The sequence below is a fragment of the Polyodon spathula genome, chromosome 18 (assembly GCF_017654505.1).
Source record: "Polyodon spathula isolate WHYD16114869_AA chromosome 18, ASM1765450v1, whole genome shotgun sequence".
Classification (NCBI taxonomy): Eukaryota; Metazoa; Chordata; class Actinopteri; order Acipenseriformes; family Polyodontidae; genus Polyodon; species Polyodon spathula.
In genome coordinates this window covers 21162337-21187321 of record NC_054551.1, presented here as the reverse complement: position 1 = coordinate 21187321, position 24985 = coordinate 21162337, and the positions used below count along the sequence as shown (strand labels likewise).

Below are 24985 nucleotides of genomic sequence, written 5' to 3'. Positions count from 1 at the left end.
TATATATGTACATTTGTTTTAAGTATTCGCCCAGAGGACCTCTGAGACACAGACATCAACTAGTCTTCACCAGATTTAATTTGCCTCGTGTGAGCGGGAGTTTCTAACCCTGGTAAGGATATGATAATACATCTGTAAACACTTTAATGAAGACTGGTAAGAGTAAGTAGAGTAATATAGCATTACACGTCCCCACATGTTGATATAACTGTTTAAATAACATTTTTCTTTTCACTGTTAACATCCTGACAACTTTTTTTACACTTTAGTTTATTTCAAAACTCTTTTCAAAATGTCCGCTCCAGTGCACTGGTAGTGTAAGGATTATTGCCCATATTGTCAAACATGTAACACAGCAATAACGATCCATAATTTTCCTGCAGTGATTTAGAGGAAAGATCTCCAACCCCAGTGCTCTAGAGCAGCCATTTTGAAAAGAGCTTTGAAACAGACTAGAACATTATTGTAAAAGGTTGTTGGATGTTAACAATGAAAAGAAAAATTACAGGTACGTTATTGAAGCAGTTGTAGCTACACATGTGGACGTATAATGCTATATGTTTTTTTAAACCCCGCTACTTACTCTTTAAGAATAGAAAAAAAAAATCTCTCTCTCTCTCTCTCTCTCTCTGTATATATATCTATATATCTATCTATCTATCTATATATATATATATATATATATATATATATATATATATATATATATATATATATATATATATAAAAAAAATATCAATATATATCATTGGATTTTTTAACTTTTGTGTTAACAATAAAGCAGTATGTAAGACTTAGATGAGGCAAGTGTCTGTGTAAGGGCAATGGGTTTTCAGACTCGGTATATTCACTTCTATATAAGCTGATGTTTCCTTATACACAGACGTTCTATTAACATAAGACAATCAATCAGTCTTGTTCATACAAAATGGACTGTGTGTGGTAGAAATGGCAGGTGTTTCCAAGTTTACACTTTTTCTTTCATTTCATTCAGAGCTAATTTATTTAAATTGACAGTCTGCTGTGTGGTAGCTACACAATTACTGTATCCAGGGAACAACAGTGCTACTTGTTCTTTTAGAGGGGAATACACATGGTATTTTTACCCTTGAAGGACAGTACAACTTTCATACAGATTCATTACAAAGAGAAGAAGATTTACAGCTCTTATAAATGTAGTGACTGCAAGATAAATCAGAAGAAAAAGTGATAAATATTTGACGATTGCCATCGCTACAACAGGATTTACTCCTCCCCTTAACAACAAGAATGTTTATAAGTACTGCCTGAAATAAGTGGCGAGATTTGAACTAGGTCTTTTAAAAGCTGAGTTTGTTCTGAATCTTGGCCATGCTGACTTGGGATTTACTCTACTTCTCAAATGTAATCAAATGTGAACTAAACTTTCCAACTGAATTCCAATGAGGCAACCATTCTTTAACTCATTCACATTTTACAAACTGAATCTTATAACGCAAACTCTTTGAAATTTGACTGCTGCCCCTTGAAAGACAGAAAGACCTAGTTAGGGTGTATGTTGTATTGTTGTATACCTGTATGTTTTACAGTTGAGAAAGTATTTTACTTCTACTGCTTGTTTGGGATTTTATCATGGATGGTCTCTGGAAAGTGTTTATTGAATTTTGTTTGGTTGACTGGCTTTCAGGAATCACGTGAATTTGGATTTAAACAACTGGAACACTCTCCATTAATTTTGTTATTCTCAATGTTTTAGGAATAGGACAGACTGTCTAAAAAGATTTGAGGAAAGACACAGCTAACAAGGCATAGTATGTGATTTGCTATAAATCAGCAAACTGCTTATTTCATTACCCACACCAAGTAAATCACATTTTCCATTTCTCTGATTGAAAACCAATAGTTTTAGAATAGATATTCTTTTGCTGAAACTGTGCGCCAGATATTTTTTTTCTACAGAAATACATATCCTTAAATTTGAGGCTTCATTTATAATACATTGGAAATAGGTATAGGAGTGATGGAGGACACCTGCATGATTTTATACAATACGATAACATAATAATTTAAACATATCACTGCAAAACTTCAATGAGACCCCATAGTTCCAAATATACTGCAAATTCAATCAGCCAAAGGAAGGTAATTTATTTTAAGCTACTGTACTATCATTGTAGATTTTTATATCATTTATATATATACGGTATTTATGTTTCTGAAAATGGTTTCATTACAGTATGTCACATTATCTTGGAGTGACCTTTTAAAGTTGCATACGGTATTTGCAACTGTCATTTACAGGAAACATTAGTTTTAATTAGTTCAGAATTTTCTACCTTATGTACATAAGCAAGTATTACTGTGTGTTGTTAAATAATTAAATGAGTTCTACTAATCATGTTATGAAAAGTTTGTTAGCACTGTGCTGTGGAGGAAACCAGTAATGACAGATTATTTGCTGTATGTTAAAGGCAAGTCATTTTATTCCTGCAGGCTGCACCATTAGCAGAAAAACAACTGCCTTATTTTTACACACAGCCTAACAAATAAACAGTATAACAAGAGTTATATAACAATGTTAAGCACAATACAACGGTACTCTGAGAGCACATCTGGAGCAAGCCATAAATGAATAGAATAGTTTACTAGCAGTTGGTCTTTTCTTGTCCTACATTTCTCCCTATCACAAACAAAAAACTGGAATTTTAAACAGCATAGGGTACTGGCTACATGTATAATATTCTTAAAGACCTCAGCAAGTAGCATGGACACATATCTGAGTTTCTACTAAATGCTTTCCAGCAACAATTTACAAAACATTTAGAAAAATACCTTTGGGTCACCACTATAACACCATTGTATACATTTCAAATGGCTATGCTTCATACTGGCGAGATGCTTCACATGGACGCTCAATGGTCTACAGTGATTATTTCAGACAAACAAAAGTAAAGCGATACATTTCAATAAAAATATATAGAATGGTAGCAATAGCATTGCTGTGACGTGTTTCTCTAAAATAATAGAACTCCCCTGTTGAAGAAAAAGTTCCATTATACCATTAGTAACATGGCACATAAAGTGGTTTCTTAGCTGTCACATGCAACACAAAGTGACTATTCCACTACATATTTCAACTAACAGTTAGCTCACATAGCATCTGAGGATAAAAGAACTGTGAATTTCAAGAGACACCTTCAAGATTCATTTTATCAACAGTTAAATGTTAAAGGATATAATTAAAACAAAACTGTCATCAATACAAAGCCGCACCTTTGGAGTTCAATGTTTCACAGTCGATATGTACAACATTGTCAGAGCAAGAAAAGTAGAAAAGTTTCTGGATTTAAGCATTTCAAATGATGTACCAAAATCTGAGATGTGCATAGGAAGAGACACCTCACAGTAAGGGTGAGGAAGGGAATGTGATGGGATCCTTGGGATGCGTTTGGTCAGTTCTGCATACATTGTGTTTTATTAAAAGAAGAGAAACGCACCATAATATACTTACAGTTTACTATGACTTTAACTTTCTTCATATCGGGGAATGAGGCATCATTTTCAGCACTGCATTCATAGTCTCCGGCCTGGTCCTTAGTGATTCCAGTTATCACTAGGTACTCTCCAGTTTCAAACGTCTTGGCTAAATTGAAAAATGAGAGTGTTGTTCAGTGCAGGCACAGTGAAATGACACTTGAATACCTTTGAGACACATGTGGCTGACAATATTGTTTACCTTTACCACCATTTTGATTCATTTTAAAGTTTCACAATTTCAAGTTGAAAGAAAAGGCTACAGCCAGAGCCAGATTAACTGTATCTAAAGTATCACTAGAAAAGAATAAACATTGTGTTGGTAAATGATAAGTGTGTATTTATCAGGGATTTGAAATGGAAAGATAAATGAACAAAGACCGGAATTTTTCATTGAACATAAATAAAAAAAAACTAAACGAATTTCATTTATTACATTTTAGAACGAAAACGATATTCAAGACTTTATTTATTGGTCAGCCTGTTCTCTCTGTCTCTTTCCATTGTTTTCAAACAATAATACCAAATAACAATAATTTGAAAAAAGTGCTCTTCTCATGGTCTTCGACCTCAGTGGTCAACAACAAGCATTACATCACAGCCAGCTAATGAAATTCAACATTACATTTAGCTTGCTTTTTCGGATAAGCCAGAGAATCAAACAGCAATATATTTGCCTTCAGTTCAGGCTTACATCTTGTGGTCAGCTACATGCTGGATCCACGTTACGTAATCAATCTTGAATTAGTTCAAAATAAACAGGTGCTGTTGTTAACTTATTACACAGTTACACAGAAAACAAGTTACACAGATAGCAAGCTATACAAGTTTTTTCTGGCAAGTGAAGCGCTTTGTTAATAATCTGAGGTTGGCTAGTTAACATTTTACTATCGACTTAAGAAAACAACAATGTTTATTGTATAAGAAATTCATTTTGTTGTATTCTCAATCATTTAACGATTCATGATTTAATTGTTCTGTGTTTCATTTTCATTGTTATAGTCAAAAGAACTATGTAGGAAAGTTGTACGTGTGTACTTGTTACATGTGTTGTATGTCTTACTCTTAAATGTGCATAACAAAGTTAAAAACACCAAAGTTAGGGGGTCCCCAAGTGGCTCATCCAATTAAAGTGCTGCCGCTAGGAGCACAGGATGAGTTACACAGCTTGGATGGCGTCAGTTCGCACCCAGGCTGTGCAATGAGGCTGAACTTTGCTGGGGACCCTGAGGGGGGCATCACATTGGCTCTGACATTCCCGGGGTGGAGGATAGAAAACCGAAAGGGATTGCTTCTCCTCATTGAGCACATTTCGAATGGATAAAATACACAATTTAAAAAGACAAACATCGCATTAAGTTATGCATTGAATGTAAGGACACTAACCCACCGAGACTGTTGGGAAATGTCGCTGTTTTGAATTGTTTAAAAAAAAAAAAAAAAAAAAAAACTGTAAACTCGAATTGAGGCAAAAGAGAGTTGCAACATAGGCATTGTTGTTTCTATAGACAGGAAGTAAGTGCATTTATTGATACAGACGGATAACTTGTCACACCATTTTCCCTTTGAGTGCTGATTTATCTGGTGAAACCAAGGTTCTAAGATCTAAACAAAGATAGAGAGATCAGTGGTGGGGGAGGAAGAGGAGGGGAAGAAAATAAGTAAGCCACAGATGTTTAAATGCAGTGGTAGTCCTGACAGTAAAATACTGTACTGTGATGTCATTTTAATTCAAAGGCCATTACACGTAACACCGCACGGCAGTTAAATGAAGCACCCTCACAAGGCAATCGCTTCAAGTATACTGTAGTAAAATAAGATTCCGCAGCCTTGAGTAAACATGTCATCTTATAACAAGCAGTTTACCCATGAGGACTTATTTTGATGTATTGCCCTCAGTGATTGAGCACCATTGACATCTGTATACTGTATTTAAACGGCTGATGGCACACTTTTTCTAATTGTAATGCAACAGAGTGGCCGATTATCAGTGTAAATTATCAGGCTGGAGTCTTGATTTATGGTATTAAACCGGTGTTGGCTCTATTTTTTTTTACACTGAGGTGGCAAAACAACCACTAATGAAACAAACAAAATAAACCTAGCTCTCAGGTGGAGCACTAATGAACAGTACTTTTTGTGAAACAAACACTAGATCTCTTTCTCAACTTTTGGTTTCTTTTCGTTACTTCTGTACCCCCATCACAAAAGCTATCGGCAAAGCCATTTCTATCGAGGTGTCATTAACTTTAACAAGCAGTTAACCAACTGACTATTATCCATAATTTGTTAAGGAAAGCAGCTGTGAATTTTTTGTGGGCATGCATACATGCGGGAACTCGTGACATCTAGTTTTCAACCCGTTACACTGCAGCCAGGGAACAAGCTCTTAACATTCTCTTAATGGTCTGCTTTTAAGAATCATCTGCTTATAAGAATCACAACACCCGGGACGGATGTGATTCTTATCAACAGTCTGCACTGTATTCTGCAACTTAATATTTACTTTTTTTCAGGTATGCATTTAAATGTTTAGGAACATTTGTTGTGTAATAATTTTGAATTTTCTGCTATATTCTGCCAGTATATAGGGTTAAATTATGAATGGTTCTGTGTTGTGTTGCTGCAATATTCAATATTAGTAATTTTAATTAGGTGCTATGTACTACTACCATACACCAGGTAAGATCACCTCATTATGTCATTTCTTTGGAATCGGGGGGTACTCGAAAGAAGCCAGCAGCCAGAGAATGCCAGATAATTCCAGAGAAAAGTTATTAAAATAAATCAATAGTGTAGAAACATATCCTGGGGTTGATTAGTGCCAGAACTTTTTTTTTTTTGTTAGAAAAAAAAACTCCATGTACATAACATGTAAAAACAAACAAACAAACAAACAAAAAAAAAAAAAACACTTTCCTGTTCCACGTTATGCATATTAACGTTGTACATATAGAATTGATGTCACAACTGTGTCCTCACCAATTACCATTAAAGAAAATACCCATCATAGGTCATAATGTAATTATTAACCATAATAAACACAATATCTCAATAAGAACTAGCAATTCTGGCATAATTATCCCTAGATTCATGATGAAAAGAGATTAACAATTAATATTATGTATGTTTAAGCATTTCAAATCAATCACAAATGTGTATTTGTTATAAGACAAAAAGAAACCTAACAATTCAAATTATTATTACATTTATTCATATTCTCAAAGGAAGAAGACTACAGGTTGGGCTTCATAGTTAAAAACATATGTATAAAGAAGAAACAAAATAAAACATTCAGACATTAAATGTTTTGAGTTTAAATAATATGATGTATAGGCATTACATTGTACTGTAAACAAGTCCTTGTCAGTCCTTCAATTGGTTCACAGTATTTGATAGACAGTTGCGTGTCATACAAAAAGGGTGTGAGAAATGGAATGTATTCACCTATTTCGTTATCAAAGGATTTTACATTTATCATTTAAACCTCCTATTCAATATAACTTTACATTCATTAGAGAAGCATACACATTTCAGTTTCATTCTCTATACAAAATTACAATTACAAGCATATAAATCACATCATAATACAATCAAAGAATAATATTCAAAAATAGTTATTTGTTTAGAATATTAATTTAAAAACAATGGACCCTTCAGATTTATTGGGAAACTTACTTAAAATACAAGTCCACAAGTTATGCAATTAAAAATGATTTTTAACACAATAATGGTACAAATGCATAGTTACTGTAGCTTCCCTTGGTAAGTTTTATGATACCTTAGGAGGCCAGACAATCAGATAGCATTTTGGAAGGCGAGCAACAGTTTGTGGCTTGCGCCTTATCAACAAGCTTTGAAGTAGATCTGGTTACGAATGTTCTGGAATCGGTGTTAACAACCCAATCACCACAATATGTCACACAACTAAATCTCTGGGAAATGCTTATATTAAAAATAATTTAACCATGAATTTCCTTGACATCCATGAATTGAATGACAAATGTGTTCTGTAACAATATATTTCAGGATGCGACATCACAAATCACTATTTTTTTTTTTTGCACAATTCAAATGGCGAAACGCCAAAAAAAAATTGGTTGTCTCTCCTATTCATCAAATTAGTTGGCCCACCCCTGGTATTGTTAAGATTATGTCAAAAGATGGCTAAGCAAAGGTCAGCATGCAGCTATTATCACCAACAATAGAGCACAAAACCAACTAGCACTAGAGGTTGAAGCATATATGGAAGCTACTGCAAATCAAGGTCAGTCTATTTGGTTTAGAAACACAAATGCTATCCCTCTGACATAATTATACGTTCCGGTACATTTTCTTTTTTTTTTTTACAAATTATCCTCTGAACATAACTAAGAACCAATCATTGTAAATATTGCAAACAGTAAGAAAGGTGGACAATAACATTTTAAGCTACTTAGCCTTTAACAGTGGCGTTAGTAATTTCTGTGATCGTAACAGAATGTTAAATGTGATATGACTTACAAACGTCTTACACTTATGGTCAGCTGATAGCATTTGTGAAAACAAAAGACACTAAACATTGTCACCCGTGTAGCATATGGAAGTTGTGCAGTATGGATGTGTGGAAAGAGATGTCAAAATAAGTATACAGGGTCAAATGATCAAATTGATTATTTAATTCATCCACAAACATACTGGCAGTAGCAACTGACACTCACAGTGAAATCGGTAAAACGTCACCTCGCGCAGTATTGATCTGCATTTATCTTAGAAACAATATTGCTCCCTTACTGACACATATTAATATACCGCTACATAGGCAGAGGATCTGTCTCATTAATGCACCGAGATATAGTACTCTCAGGCTTACTGATAAGAGGCATATCAAGATATCTGACTCAGCAAGAAATACAAAGAAAGCGCAAGCTGTCTGCTGATAAAATGTGTGCCTTCAAGCCGCTAGGGTAGCATAAAATGACAGACATTGAAGGAGAGCAGAAGTCTGAGTTCCCCCACCCCTGTGAATAAACTTAATTGCCCGCTCAGTCTCACAAACCTTCAAATTCCCAGATGAAACACTCAACTTAGAACAATCCTGCCACTGCTCCCTCTGTGGCTTTATAACCTCGCATATATATAAACAAAAGTGCCATTAAAATTCAGAATGAATAAGTGATTAATCACAAGTTTGAAAACTGTCTGTTGTGTAAAGTGATGATGAAGTAGTGTATGCTTTTATTGTCACGTAATGAATGATCACATGTGATAACCCCCAGAGTTGCTGCTCACTTCAGTGCTGAACCCACTGTACCAACACTCCATTTAAGGTGCTTTTGGTATTCTAAATGAAGGTGGAAAGAAGCCTGTTAAATTCTACAAGACATAAAATGTGATCATTCATTAAGCACATTAATGAAACAAACTGCTCTCCTGTAGCAAACACAGCTTGTATTCTGGCTACACCCCCCCCTTAGCAAAGAGTGGATAGCAGAGGAAAACTCTCTGTGATAGCGCACAAGAGCTCTTTTTGTTTTGGATGAGAAAGACAATATTTATATTAAATCTAAATTTGGAGTTTGGTGTGTGTGTGTGTGTGTGTGTGTGTGTGTGTGTGTGTGTGTGTGTGTGTGAGAAGAGTGTGCTGTGTTCGTTTGAATTAATAGAGGTCTTTACCAGAGAAATTCTGCCCTACTCTGCATGACAACAGGTGCATTAGAATTCAAAAGTCATGTCCCTTTTATTGTGTTCATGCAGCATGTAATCCAAACTCAATACAATGAGTCTCCAGGTGCATACATTAGGCAGCACATATTATCTGCACCCACCTGCAGTTATTATTGTTTCATAATTTAAAGTTGTACAGGTGAAAATCTAAAACAATCATTTGTATGTGAAAAGTGAGGACAGAATGACAGGGCATGCAAGTTATGTGGTCTTTTCAATCTACCACAACCCGATTTTCTTTGCTACATGATTTGGAACCATTTATTCAATAAGAATATTCTAATGTGTTTTATGAAAACATGCTAGGAACATGTTACTTATTTAACAGGGAATTGTCAATTCCGACTCAGAATTCACGTACTGGGAATAATCCCATCATGTAAAACATTGCAACGATTTTCAATTGGAAAAGAAGAGCAAATGAAGTAATTAAGTTTCATTATTCAAAACCATGTTCAAGGTGGTGTTAAATGAGGAGCAAGCTGTGTAAACCCTGTTTAGATTATATTTCACCAGCTCCTAATGAGAAGTTAATTCCAGTCAGCAGACCCCATTTGGAATCTTGTGTTGTAGACTCCTGAGGAAATTTGAAATATTAATATACATGTCATTTACAGTTCAATCACCATTTACATAGTTCTAGAACTATTTAGTTAAAGTAACTATCTAAAAAAAAAAAAAAAAAGCAAACAGCAAACATGCACAGTAATGTGTCGTATATCCACCCTAACCATTTATCCGCCATGATCAAGCTCTTCACCCCAGATTGAGTGAGTGAGTGAGTGAGAGAACAAGAACCAGGGTTGGATACCGAAGAGTGAGTGAGCAAGTCGAATCCACCGACAGCCTGGTGAGTAGCTGGAGTTCGTTATTATTGAACAGAGAAGATTAGTTCAGAGATTGTAGACCCCACTAAAGTTTTCGTACACTGTGTGTTGTTTGTTCTCCATGCTCTACCATTGCTGGTAGTGTCAAGTGAGCTTTTCACTATGTTGATATGTAAATAAATCCTGTTCACCTGGGGGTGTACCACCTTCCACCTTCGTCTCGATCTCCTGCCTGTCACTCAGCAGCGAATGCACACACCCACGCGGCAGACGGCTAGCCTGTCACCGATATCCTGAATCTTTCTAAACAAGGGATTTAGGGGAGCTCCCTAATAAAAGCTGAATCTCAAAACACCTTACTCTGGCCCCAACGCAGTCGAATACATGACGGACTACTGTATAATAATTTCAAAACATGATATCTGGTATTACACAAGGTTAATGACTGTCTTGTATTACTTGGGTAATTTGGACAGTGAAATTTCCCCCACCCCTATGCTGGCTTCTTTCCAGTCAATGACCAATCAACTGCTTCCCCTACTGACTGACACGCTTTCCATCAGTAACATACTTTACCCAGAAGAAACTGCCGAGTTGAAATGACCAAGGGAGTGGAAGTGCAGACAGATAACCCCTTCCTTTAACTTAAAGCATTACCAGATACAGAGCTACCCCATTATAATGCAACCCGTTATAGAGCAGAATCGCTTCTAATATGGTAAGGTCGTGGCTCCCATTTCCCCTATAATGCAATTTGACTGACAAATGCTGGGTTTTATTGTTGTTTTATATTACCGTATTTAAACCCATTTAAGTTACAACTGTGACATATAGTACTTATAAATCTCCTGTATTTGCACTGTATTTTCTTATTCTAAAAAGTACAAACAAACTGTCTGTTAATGTTAAGACATGTACAAAAGTGTGTATAAACATCCTTGGATAATATGTTATTTATTTACAATTACAGCATTTATTATAGAACATATACAATTTAAATAAGAGTGGTTTGAACTTTAAACTGGAGGAAGAGCAGTTTCTATTGTACTGTATATATTGTAATGACCCGGGATTTATACTATTACACGACTGGTCTACGGACCCTGTGTGTGTGTGTGTGTGTGTGTGTAAGCAGTGCAGCGGTAAGCTTGCCTCAGCTGGGATTGATTGACTGCCAGGTAGGCGGGGACATGAAAGCACACGTCAATGCTAACAGGGGCTAACAGGGGCCAGTAATAATCGAGTACCTGCAAATTGGGTGTACCTCCATCCCTCATTTTCCATGGTACACTACAATATTAATATCCCCAGAAAGGGATAGATTGTGTCAGAGTCCACTTTCTTTTGTCATTTCCATATTCCGCACTATGCTTGTGTATTTTACTTCTGTATTCTATATTACAGTAGTGTGTTGTTAGTCTGCCTACCAAGACTACAATATTACTTGTGAACCACTATGAGCCAAGAACGACTGAATCACTTGGTAGCTCAGTACGTTCAAAAGTACCTTATCGATGAAATAGACAAAATGTTTTTACTCTTTACTAGGTAGGAAGTTGTCTATACACTAATCAATTCTTCTATCTTTGTATAAACACAAATGTATAATTCAGTTGACTTGTATAAATGCTTCATTATGCACCTACTTAGCTTCTCCTGTTTGCTGGATTAATTATTTTGGTGTAGAAGTTTAGCTGTGTGTATATGTCCTGTCCATATTACATACACAACTACAATGTGGTATGAAATGGTAGTGTTTATAAAATGTTTTTTTTCAAATATCTTTAGTTTGGGAAGCGACTTCATTTATATTCCAAGTTACAAAACATTAGTGCAGCCTTTCTTCAGCTGTGTATATGCAGTCAATCATTATCATGTAATCTGTGCATATTTTCTTTATTATTGACATTCTTATGTTTTATTAACGGTAATTGAGATGCATTGCTATTATTATTTTTTCAGTTATTCTGTCTATGCTGCTACTTTAAAAACTACTCTATATGAGCTATTGTTTATACTTGGTCAGACTGTGAGTAACTTGAATCCTCTGGGTCATTTAGAAATTAGAACTGGTTTAATTTAAAACGCACCATGTTAATGTGTTGAAACAGCAGCCAGAGCAGCAATGCAGAACTTTTACTTTGGTGGATTATGGATCCATCCACTTTATTGTACTTTTTTTGTATTCAATGGGGCTTTGTTGTTACACAATTTTTATAAAATATAGTACAATGTGCCATATACAATCAGTATGTATTTTATATAGCGCCTTTCATAGTGGACCACAATCACAAAGCAATTTAATCTATATATATGCACAGAAAATAGATACTGTAAGTACACAGTGAAGATACCTGTACATAACAAGGTAGACGGTTTACCTAATAGATTATTTTAATGATTTTTTTCTCCTAACCCACGGGAGCGCCAGAGCCAACTCTCCCTTTGGAATCCCTAGTGAACGCCAGCTATTTCACACAGCCAGGAGGTGAACCTGCGCTGTATGGCTCAAACTGCACACCTGTGCTGCTAAATACTATATTATCCTGCTTTGCTTTGCAACCATTTTCATTGGTTTTCTTTGTATAGTATATGTGCAGTACAGCACTTTGATATTTTGGACACCTTGATTTACCTGACATTGTTCATTTATAATGCGCTAATTGTTCATATAATAAAGCAACAATGTAGAGTAATGACTCCCTCTGAGATTTATTATTTAGTATTTTTACATATCCTGGAACCAATCGGATATGACAGGATCTATTGTATAAGCTGAACATTTCTACCTCCCCGTAATATAATATATAAAATATCCATCAATTTCCTGTAAAGAACACGCAGGACAATCATATGTACTTTAACAGGGAAAGGCAAATATGAAACTCATTCATTTTGACATCACTAAATTAAAGAAACCACATCTTATCATCTCAGCTAAGTGGGGAATAGAGCTTATAGCAAATGCATGTGTTGTTACAATGCATTATTACGACAGAAACATATATATTTTCAGGTGGGCAAAAGTCAAGGTGAAAAGCAGTTCTTACAGACTGGTTTGGCACAGCAGGTCTTCTGCTTCTGATAGAATCCATAACTTTTCAAATCAATTGACAGTCTATGGCTATTTACTCTGTGTTGGGTCTCATTCATTAAACAACTAAAAGTTCACTGTACAGTAGTTGGAGGAAGGCTTGTCGGAAATAAATCATGGCACAAAAGGAACTAGACTGAGCACCTGACAGATGGAGACAGTAAGAGCTATAACTCACAGACAGAGGAAGAAAAATTGAAAGGAAAGCACAGTAATAAAAGCCCAAAATAAACAGCAGGGGATGTGAAGAAGTACTAGAAAGTACAGGGATGATGCTTGTTCTTGAACAAAATATATGACAATGTTGGATGGATCCGTGACAATTTTTGCTCCAGAAAGGGCAAGGCTTCATACCTGAAATTCATTCAAATGTTTATGATGCACATACTACATTTCCACACAAACACAAATCTTTTTCTCTTTGCATTAATGAACACTATTTCTCAAGTAAAATGTCTTAAAATCGAATTGGCGTTGGGAATCGCTGGTTTAGTCTTTGAAAACTAGTTTACTTAAAATCAGTAGAGTTAAAGCAGGGTATATATCGCTCAGTCTCTGTTCCCCTACTTGTCTGAGCTCCCTACTCAAAGACACTTTATTATCGGCAGGCCTGATACAAGTCCTAATTTTCTTTACTTTCCCTGTAGGCCGAGTGGCACAGATTGAATTTCTCAGTACTGTCAAACACTGTTCCTCACTATTATTCACACCTAACTTTCCACCCCTTGATTAGGGTCATGTTCCTTCATGCCATGATAACCAACCCTAACACATTTACATCCACTTTTAATTTCTGTCAAATACATTTGATAACTACACTGAACAAAAATATAAATGCAACATTTAAAGTGTTAGTCCCATGTTTAATGAGCTGAAATAAAAGATCCCAGAAATTTTCCATAGGCACAAAAAGCTTAATTCTCTTAAGTTTTGTGCACAAATTTGTTTACATCCCTGTTAATGAGCATTTCTCCTTTGCCAAGATAATCCATCCACCTGACAGATGTGGCACATCAAGAAGCTGATTAAACAGCATGATCATTACACAGGTGCACCTTGTGCTGGGGAGAATAAAAGGCCACTCTAAAATGTGCAGTTTTGTCACACAACACAATGCCACAGATGTCTCAAGTTTTGAGGGAGCGTGCAATTGGCATGCTGACTGCAGGAATGTCCACCAGAGCTATTGCCAGAGAATTGAATGTTCATTTCTCTACCATAAGCCACCTCCAACGTCGTTTTAGAGAATGTGGCAGTACGTCCAACCGGCCTCACAACCGCAGACCGCATGTAACCACTCTGGATCGACGTGTATGACAGCGTGTTCCAGTTCCCGCCAATATCCAGCAACTTCGCACAGCCATTGAAGAGGAGTGGGACAACATTCCACAGGCCACAATCAACAGCCTGATCAACTCTATACGAAGGAGATGTGTCATGCTGCATGAGGCAAATGGTGGTCACACCAGATTTTAAGGTATCTGTGACCAGCAGATGCATATCTGTATTCCCAGTCATGTGAAATCGATAGATTAGGGCCTAATGAATTTATTTCAATTAACTGATTTCCTTATTTGAACTGTAACTCAGTAAAATCTTTGAAATTGTTGCATGTTGAGTTTATATTTTTGTTCAGTGTATAAATGACACATCACACAAGAAAATATATGCACTTAGCTAGACTATATATTTGCATTTTGTTGTCCTTGTTTTGGACTACTGACTGATCATGGCTGTGATCTTAGTTTGACTTATTATTTGCCCTGTGATTGTTGTGGTCATTCTAATATTTTTTATGCCAACGTAGACCTGTAGTACTAGTGCTTGTTTATATGCAGCGGCACTGGGTTTGTACATTTTTTGGTGGTGTGCAAGGGTAAGGGGGCAGATTCCCCTATGTGTGTTAGGGAGGCAAAACTGGCAGGAACTGTTTTTCCTCATCGCACTACAGCGAGCCCTGCTGGCCAGGCACCCAGTCAGCTCAAAATCAGACACCTGCAGGGCTGGCCTTTGTCCTCCAGAGGTCAGTAGCTCGCTGACATTCGTTCTTCAGTTCCTGGGTGTAAAAGAGGATGCTGGCTCGATTGTGCGATTGGAGGATGCCCACTGAACCTTCGTGTGTACTGAGCTATGTGGGGAATTGCTGTGGTGAGGGAGAAAATTAGGGGTAGAATAATTGGGCACACTAAATAAAAAAATAAAATAAACTTTTTGGCAGTCTGCAGTCATAGTCAAGTTAATTTAGCATTCAGTTATCCCTGAATTTCCACTGCTAAATACAGCCGCAGTAAGCAGCTTTCTACAGTGTTCATAGCACCGATTACATTTCCAGCAGGGACAGCACTAACAGATAGGACATTCACGATTGTAGAAAGTATTAAAGAGTGAGACCAAGGTGTCTGGCTCTTTCTTTCTCACACTAAAAATAATTCAGTCGGTTATATATTTAATTACTTTAATAATAAAAGTGTATAAAAAAAATAAACTTTGCCTCCAAAAAAGTGAAATCTTTCCCCTCGCAACTAAGATTGAAGTACATTTTGCTGAGTTACAACTGTGAAAAGCTATTTAGAGACTGTCAAATACTAATACGTGTTTTAGACAGTTTTTACTTTTTTCTTTTTCTGGAGGGCAAACATTCTTCAAATCCTTGGGCCTCTGTGAACCTGAACCCATCTGTATTAATAGGGAGAATCCCAGGACAACGAAGCTCACTCTGGAATGTGAAATACGGTCAACCCCAAAGGATAGTTTAACACAGCCTTGCATAGCAGCTGGGCCCTATTCCCAAACTTCAGCTCATGAGTTACTGAAAGACTGTTTTAGTTTTGTTGTTTTGATGAATATAATAAAGTTGCATAATACTGAAACTGTTTCAGGCTGTTGTCCATAGTGTATAAATCACATTATAATAGGAAGAAAGTCAAACTGTACAAGAAACTTTGATAGATTAGCTAAGCTGGATCCTATCTTGAATTTACAGTATAACTGTAAAACACAAAGTCAGCGGTGGTCAATCACCATCCAGGTTTAACAGGTAAAATGGGACAATTAACTACTTTAGGGTTTGGATGTAGGTTTAATTTATTAAATTAAACAATTTAGACCAGGACTGGAAGGGCCATCTTTGACCACACTGCAGTAAATGGTAGAATATGCAGTGTGTCAAAGTGGCTGTTTTGTCACTTGTACTAACCAGACTGTATGCAGTTTCACCATCAGCCACCAGGCGTGCTTACTATTTACAGGTAAGTGCTGTGCAAAAATCCCATCACCCCAGACTTCTCCTAAAGCTCTGCAATAATCTTGAAGTTGGACATTTTTCCAATGTCTTTTGGGGTTGATTGTAGTGTACTGATTCTAGAAATAGTTTGATTGGTTTGAGAGTTTTTCCTTTATCGAAAACCGACTGGCTGATGAGGTCCTGAGGAAAGTGACCTCTAGTGATCAGAGGCAGAACAGTGGTTTCTTCTTGAAGGTCCAGGTGAAGGTTTTCCAGAGATCCACAAGGTGGCAGCGAAGGCTCCCAGTAGGAACCAAAGGTAAGTATTCTCACCCCTCTTTTTATATAGTTGTCCCTTGTTGTTTTCTTTCCACAGGTATCACCACTAGATTTCAGCGACAATTAAAACCGACAACCAACTACTATTGTGCTTAGTCTTTTCTTGAATTTTCCTAAATTTCCATGATAATTTCTTTTACGCTTTGCCCATAAAACACTTTAAAACCACAACTATGTTACCAATGACAATGGTAATGGTGAGGTTCAGAGAGGTACTCACATGGTCTTCCTTGGTAAGGAGCCGGTTAGTGCTTTATCTCCATGGCAGCAGTGTAAAGCAGTTCCTTTGTGTTGATCCTTCGTTCCAGTAAACTGCAGCTCGACCCGCTCGCCAAAGTCCTCATTTGGTTCCTTGCAATCCACTGTTTGGTATTTAGTTATTTTTAGTTAGCTCGACCCACTCGCTAACTGAAAACATGAACATAAACAACTCGACCCACTTGCTGTTCAACTAATAATATAATGTTAATGAAACACATTCAAAAGTTTACAAAATAACAAACTGATGTACTAATTCCTTGTGGTTTTGTTTTGTATCAAAGAGAAATTTTACTCACAACACATGCTCCACCACACAGGGTACTTCCCGATTACGTCCTATTTACCAGAGTCACGACCAGCGGTTCAGATAAGCTGCTACCTGCCATTTTACGCATTAAAAAAGTCGAAATCTGCACTCAATTAAAATTGAACGCGTAAAAATACGCATAGCAATTTTGCAGCACAGCTTATCTGCCTCCCCTCCCACCGTCCCCTAAAACTTCCACCAACAACTACATCTCCTAGAATACAATGTCTTCAGTTACTATTAAACTGTACACAAGAAAACCAACCCAATAAACATTATCCAATCTCTGTCTATCCCTGTTATCTTTGCAGCCAATCACAGTAAGAATAAGAACAATTTGAAGCTACACAAGTTGAAATGTAAACACCCCAGTCCAGCTACAAATCCAAGTGGAACCATCCTCAGAGGCAACCGCTAAAAAAAGGTGCCTATAATATTAAACACACTGTTTTATAACTTATTAATGCAGTTCCTTATTTTATTTATGTGTATGGCTTAATAATGAAGTTTTAACATGTTAATTGAGTTTAAGAATGTAATATTAAAATAAAAGGATCGTAATTGCTTTGCAGAGAGTAGCTTTTTCATTTGCATGGGTCCCCCTATTGTCGTGGCTCAGTTACTATAAAAAAAAACATTCGTCTCAAGTCTGCACCAGAACGAATGACTTATTAGCCATTTTACCATTCTTTTTATCAATATGCTACAAGCCATGAACAGAAAAAAACACAACATGTTGGGGTTTAAAGCCGTGCGCAAGTTTATGTCATTATGTGCCGAGTAATCATGTAACCCACGATTTAAGATAAAAACGGTAAGACGTTTAAAAATAAACTAATTTCGACACACTACAAAGCTTGCTTGCACGTGCCATCAGTGCTGCAAACGTGAGGGGAATACATAGGTCTCACACACCTAGGGCTGTGTGTTTGAATTAACCTGAAAACAAATTAAAATAAATGCATTTCCAGCCAATGATTCATCCTCGCTCGTGCTATACTCAACTACATCTAAGGGAAATGTATTGGACCTGTATCCTAACCTCAGTATTACCTTGTGTCTGCTTTTGACTGTGCCTGTCGTGTCAGGGGAGAGAAGCTCTTCATACCTGAGCATGAAATTAATCAAAAACTATTGATGTCGCAGAACAATGCCACCAGATTTGGTGTTCTCAAACTCCCAGTCCTGGGGACCCCCTGTGTCTGCTGGTTTTCATTCCAACTGAGCTCCCAATTACTTAACTATACCCTTAATTGCTTAATTGTATTCAGCTCTTAAACAGTTGCAGAGTTCAAGTTACTTACAAAATGTTATACCTAACTTGAAATCTGGAACTGTTTAACAGCTGAAAACAAGTAGAAAGGTCTAATTAAGCAAATTATCAGTTTCATGACAGCTTCCTTTTGACTATCTAGGAGGTGGAACTTCCTAGATAGTCAAAGATATTTGAATTCTTTCAAATATAATTCCTTTTCAATCCATCATGTTAGATGAATAGTGTTTTGAAGACATATACAGTATGGAAAAAATAACTGCAATGTCCTCCTAAAACCCTTCCAGGATCTTGGTACACAGAAATGAAAATTATTTGGGAAACCCCAAGGTTAACCTGAGGAAAAGGAAGACTCCAGCCCCAGTTATCACTGCACAGGTTCACTCTTTTATGCAGGCCAGAAGAAGCCTTATGCAGGTCAGAAGAATCCTTATTCATGCTATTTCAAAGGGACGGGTACCTTTAGATCTGGAGAAGCAACAGTGAAGAATGGAAGCTTTGGTGCAAACCTTTAAGATACATAATAGCTTGAAGAGCAATTTGTTGGTATAGACTGGGTTCTCTGAATATACTGATTAATACAGTGACTTCAGGATCTGGAAATGCTGGACGATGTTGCATTTCTACTACCAAGACAATGCCTTTCTGGATTATAATGTACTGGTTCACCATGCAGCATGAGCGAAAGGCTGGTTTAAAGAGCATGATACATTTCCATTATTTAGAAAGGCTACATGAATCTTCTAACCTCAGTCATATTGAGTGAAATTAGGTTCAGGGTTGTGCAATTTTTGAAAAAAACTTGTTGTCCAAGGAACAAAATGCTAGAAAAATCTACTTGTCCTTCTTAAAAATCTACTTGCCCCCTACTCGTCGCGCAAAACACACACAAAAAATATATAACTTGTAGGATTTTGGTTTTAGTTAGTTTTAGATTGTGAACACAATCAATCAAATATTGATTAACAGGGGCAGATGCTTTGTAGCTTGAATAGTTCACTAAATTCTTCAAGATACACAAAAGGTTCGCTGTGACCCCACCTCACCTCAACAAATGTATAACATACTGAAAGGAAATGTTCCTTACAGTGCAGTTTGGAACACATTTGCTAGTACATTTAAGTAACATACTAAGAGTACAACTATAATAAGCAATACTTAAGGAGTTATTCAAATATAAAAAATAGCTTTTGATGTTTTTTTTCTTCCCACTTTCTCTTTAAGCTGAATCCAACTCCTGATGTACACGTGTTTTAATTTGTTGCATAACTGACACAAAATCATTGCCACCTATTACTGCTGTTTTGTGAAATTTTGAATTTTCTTGAAGTTTTCAGTTTGTAACTGCTGAATCTTAGATTTTTTAAGGACTTGTGTATAACATGTTTAGTTTCTCTGTTAGTATTTTATATATTTTATATATATGGAGAAGAAAAACGTGTGACCAGAGGGCAATCCATCACATGTATATATATATATATATACACACACACACACACACACACACAAACACAGTGGTTTGCAGAAGTATCCCTCCCCCCTGCAAAGTTTTCACATTTTGTTGGCACCTGAGTGTACTCCACGACACATTCAAATCAGACGTTACATGTAGAATCTACGCAAACTGCTCTACATTGATAAAGTTAAAAAATGAATATAGAATAGAAATATGTAAGATTTACAGAGAAAAAACAAATTAATCACAGTTGCATAAGTATTCAACCCATTTGCTACTGCAGCCCTAAATCAGCTCAGGTGCAAATGATTTGTTTGAAAGGTCAGAAAATTTGTGAAATGGTTTCAGCCTGTGTGTACTCAAAGTGGGTTAACTTGTAAATAATTTCCCTCACGTATATAAAGACTTTCAAGCTGTAACTCACATAATGATCCAACAAAGCAACCATGAAGACCAAGGAGTTTTCTAAACAATTCGGGATAAAGAGGCACAGTGCAGGAGAAGGGTACAAGAAAATTTCAAAGATGCTGATTATCCCTCTCGGCACAGTGAAGTCCATCATTAAGAAGTGGAAGGTGCATCATACCATCCAGACACTACCCAGATCAGGTCACCCTCCCAAACTGAACAGCTGGGCAAGCAGGAAACTGGTTTGGGATGTCACTCTGAAGTCAACAATGACCTTGAGAGAGCTGCAAAGTTCTGTGTCTAAGATGGGAGCCAGTGTTCACATATTAACAATAAGCTGGTCCCTACACAGAGCTGGCCTGTATGAACGGGTGGTAAGAAAGAAGCCATTACTCAAAAGGCCTAATCTTAAAGCAGGCATGGAGTTTGCGAGAAAGCATGTAGATGATACTGCTGACATGTGGAAAACAGTTTTATGTTTTGTGGTAAGATGAGACAAAAATTGAATGTTTCGGTCTGGTGCAAGCCCAGCACTGCACATCACCCAGTCAACACCATCCCAACTGTCAAGCATGGTGGTGGCAGCATCATGTTATGGGGATGCTTCTTTTCAGAAGGGACTGGGAAGCTTGTCAGGACAGAGGGGAAAATGGATGATGCAAAGTACAGGTGAATCCTTGAGGAAACCCTGTTTGAGTCAATCAAGACTCTGAAACTGGAGACGAAATTCACATTTCAGCAGGACAATGACTCGAAGCACAAAGCCAAAGCCAAACTGGAGTGGTTGAACAAGAAGAGAATTAATGTTCTTGAGTGGCGCAGTCAAAGTCCTGACTTGAATCCAATCAAAAATTTATGGCGAGACTGGAAGATTGCAGTGCATCGATGATCCCCAACAAACTTATCAGAACTGGAGCAATTTTTCCATGAAGAATGGCCAAAAAGTTCACCACCCTACTGTGCAAAGCTAATAGAGACCTATCCAAAAAGAATCATAGCAGTAATTACTGCAAAAGGTGCTTCTACCAAGTACTGACTTAAGGGGCTGAATACTAATGCAACCAGTGAATTTTATTTTCTACATTTTCTTTGCAAGTTTTGCTGACATTTAACCTTCTCCTCATATAACAGTGTTCAGTTTAACCACTACAGTATTGAATTAAAAAAAAAAAAAGTTTGTTTGAAAAATTGTGCGCACATTGGGGGGGGGGGGGGGGGGGGGTGTGTGTGTGTGTCTATATATATATACGTTTAAATGTAAAAACATATGTAAATCTGGTAAATAGCAAACTAGGTTAGCAACACTAAAATCTAAAGAAAAAAAAGCATTAAGTTTTTTGCCACGGAAAGTTTATCTTGTAATGCTTCTAAAAAATATTCTGACAAGTACATTGACCCTGAAGTGTTATAAATTACACAACGCGATTTTTTATAATCCGCTAATACCTTAGCCATTATGGTGTTGTTTTTTTTTTAGTTTACTAGATTGGAGCATTTAAATGTCAGGTTCATGTAGTAAGAAAGCAGTATCACTTACTCGCTAATTTACAAAATACGTAAATAACACCTTACATTTAAAAGAGTAGTCTGTGCATTGCCAATGGCTCTCTTGGCAGCCATTACTTGTTTCTTTGAAACCAACAGAAGATCAGCTTGTTCCACAGCTAGCCAATCACAAGTGATCACCCTGCGCCACAGGGTGTGCATTTTATCAACTTGGTTGTCACTTATTTAATGGCTCTGCACTGAATTTTGCCTGTCATCATATAACTGACAAGTTTACAAAAGCTGCTGCTGTCAAATACAATCATGAGAAACAAAACAAAACAACAAAAAGCTGTTACTAAAGTATCTAACAAAAAACACTCTCTCAAAGAATAGTAAAAATGACAGCTGAAATATTAACAGTCTCTAAAATTTGTTAGAAATTAAAAATAGCGTCAGTGGTCCTCAGTCACTACTTCTTTTCAGTTGACAACAGCAACATTATACAATACAAAATAACAAACTATAACAACAATACCTAGTTAGGAGTGACACACAAATGAGGCATGAAGATTGTAACGTACTGTGCTGTATTTCTTGCTAAGGTTTAAGAAAATAATTCACAGTGTCTGCCTATTTGTAATGCCTGGTTGCCAGTGTATATTAAATGGTTGGTAACGTTTTCAGAGGACATTATTTGGGCAGTATATTGTATTTCACGGAACGTCATACTGTGGCAGAGCACAGCTCTGCTCTTTAGAAATTGGCAGGGATGGGGTTAAATTCCCCTACCTGCCTTGGTTCATTTTGTTCAGGTGGCTGGGGTTGATTAGATGATTAGTTTAATTAACGATCAATCAGCGACCAGCCACCTGACATAAAAGGAGGCCTCTGCTTTTCATTTAGGGGGAGGGAGCTGAGGAAGCAGGTTGGGTTTTTTGGTTGTTTGGAAAGTTTGAATCCAGTGAAGGCATTGCCCAGCCTGGAAATTGTTATTTTTGTTTTTTTTGTCTTGCTTTATTTCTGTTTAAATCCCTTTATTTTGGCCCTTTCATTTTTGTGTTTATTTATAATAAAATAGTTATTTTTCTGAACTAAAGACTGTCTCTGGGCCTCTATCCACTTGCCAGCCTGCCACACATACGTAAATACATAATTATCATAATTGTAATAAGCAGTTACTAAGCAACACTATGGTAGCCAACCCTATAAATGTGCTATTTATTACGTGGTAAAGGCTTAAGCAACAGAACCTGAAGAGGACTTTACTATCTGGCAAGCTATTCCGTGATAACTAGGGCTTCCTATTCCTGGGGTATATATATATATATATATATATATATATATATATATATATTTTTTTTTTTTTTTAGGGCTTTATTCAACTCAATACACACACACACCAGATTCCGTTTTTATTTTTCTTCTGGATAAATCACAAACAACACAAAGACTCTGACATTATACAGCTGTCATCAATACATAATTAAGGGAACATGTGTAAGTCATTATAAAGTATTAAGCAGTCTTTTATACCAAGAGCTGCCAAGGCTGATGTTTGCATGATGATTTTAAAGTATACTTGAACCCTTTTCTTTCTTATTAATCTGACTGTGTTTCTCTCAATGTTAGAAGTGATCACCGCTAAATTAAATTTAAAAAAAAAAAAAAACCTGTCTAAACCCATTTACTGTACATAGAATCAAATACTCTTGTGTGGACCTGCACTGTTTTTCTAGTTTTTAATCATGCAGGCGTGTATGTCTGACATTTTGCCTTGTATTTAAAAAATGTAATCACATTGGTCGTGGAAACAGCTGGATGCAAGGTTTTATTTTTCACATGTAGATAGTGCCCCTGACATAATTCATTTCACTTTCATCTGCAACACGCTGTACTGTTTCAGTTCAGACGTTTTTTAATCATAAATATGTAATAATCTGATTCTGATCATTATTACATTTATATCTTTAACTGATGGTTTCCATCATTGGAAATATATACACCTCTAAGCTTTGACAACATGTTTATTGTTAATGGCTTTAAAGAACAAACAGCTTCAAATGTCATTTTTATCTTTTTTGCCATTCCCTTGTCTTTTTATGCCGTTTGGTCAATCAGAAAGGTGAAAACAGAAATAGAGAAATATAATAACTCTATATAGAACCCAGAACCGCTCAACACATTTGCAAACATCATAAAAAGCAAAGGAAAGGTTAAATAAAACAAATACAATGACACTGAAGCTCATAAATCTCTAAGTAAAGCGATACTGTGAATATGGTTCAGTTTCCTTTTAAAACCTCTTTAAAAGTAATGCAGTTAAACATTTGTATCCAGTTATATTTAAGAGTTTTCTATGTTATTAAAACAGCAGGGACACTGGATAACAATCTTTGTCAGTGACATGCAAATGTATCATTAGTTCTTAAGGATACATCTCTTCTGTATTCCCTTAAGGGGAAACTACTGGCTACTGTGACAGAACATCTACATAGATACGTGTCTATGGTTATGGCAGGTTCCAATTAAAAGATATTATTGTATCTACGGGATTCTACATGCTTCATGCTCACCTAATGGGGTTATATGTCTCCAAGAGATGGAAGGCTCCGGTTTCCCACTGGCCAGGCAAATAAGTGTGATGTTGGTGCCTTCATTAACAACAATGTCAGAAGAGATGTCATAGATCTTCGGGGGAACTGGAAAGACACAAATAAGATGATGAATGATCTGTTGGCTTTACAAACAGTCTGTAGGACTGGTCATTAAGAATGAAAAACATTTCAAGCATGTCTCAACATTGCTGCCAAAAAAAAATAAAAAAATACCTTTTTATATTTTAGAAATAGCAATAACACATTAAATATCAAATACTCCAAGGATAAAGATACATATTTTCTTTTTTAAGAACATGGGTTCTGCTGAGCTCACCACCAATTATAAGTAGCAACACTGCACGCTGATTTTAGAACAATTTCTAAAATTTCTAACTCCAAATATATGACACTTCGAAGTTCTTCAAGTGAAGTGCAATTTTCCCTAACTCCTTTGTCTTAAAATGTATGTGGCTGGTTTCACAGACCCCAGTTA

The 24985-nt window shown here is 36.5% G+C and overlaps 1 protein-coding gene across 3 annotated transcripts in view; it reads right to left on the bottom strand.

The window, feature by feature from the left end:
• Positions 1–24985, bottom strand: part of LOC121331274 (neuronal growth regulator 1-like) — a 234186-nt gene that overhangs the window by 89265 nt on the left and 119936 nt on the right. For all 3 annotated transcript variants that reach the window (XM_041278551.1, XM_041278552.1, XM_041278553.1), the window contains exons 3-4: positions 24469–24594; positions 3491–3622 (exon numbers count right to left, since the gene is read on the bottom strand). In XM_041278551.1, the coding sequence (XP_041134485.1) occupies positions 3491–3622; positions 24469–24594 (258 nt within the window). The remainder of the gene's footprint in view (positions 1–3490; positions 3623–24468; positions 24595–24985) is intronic.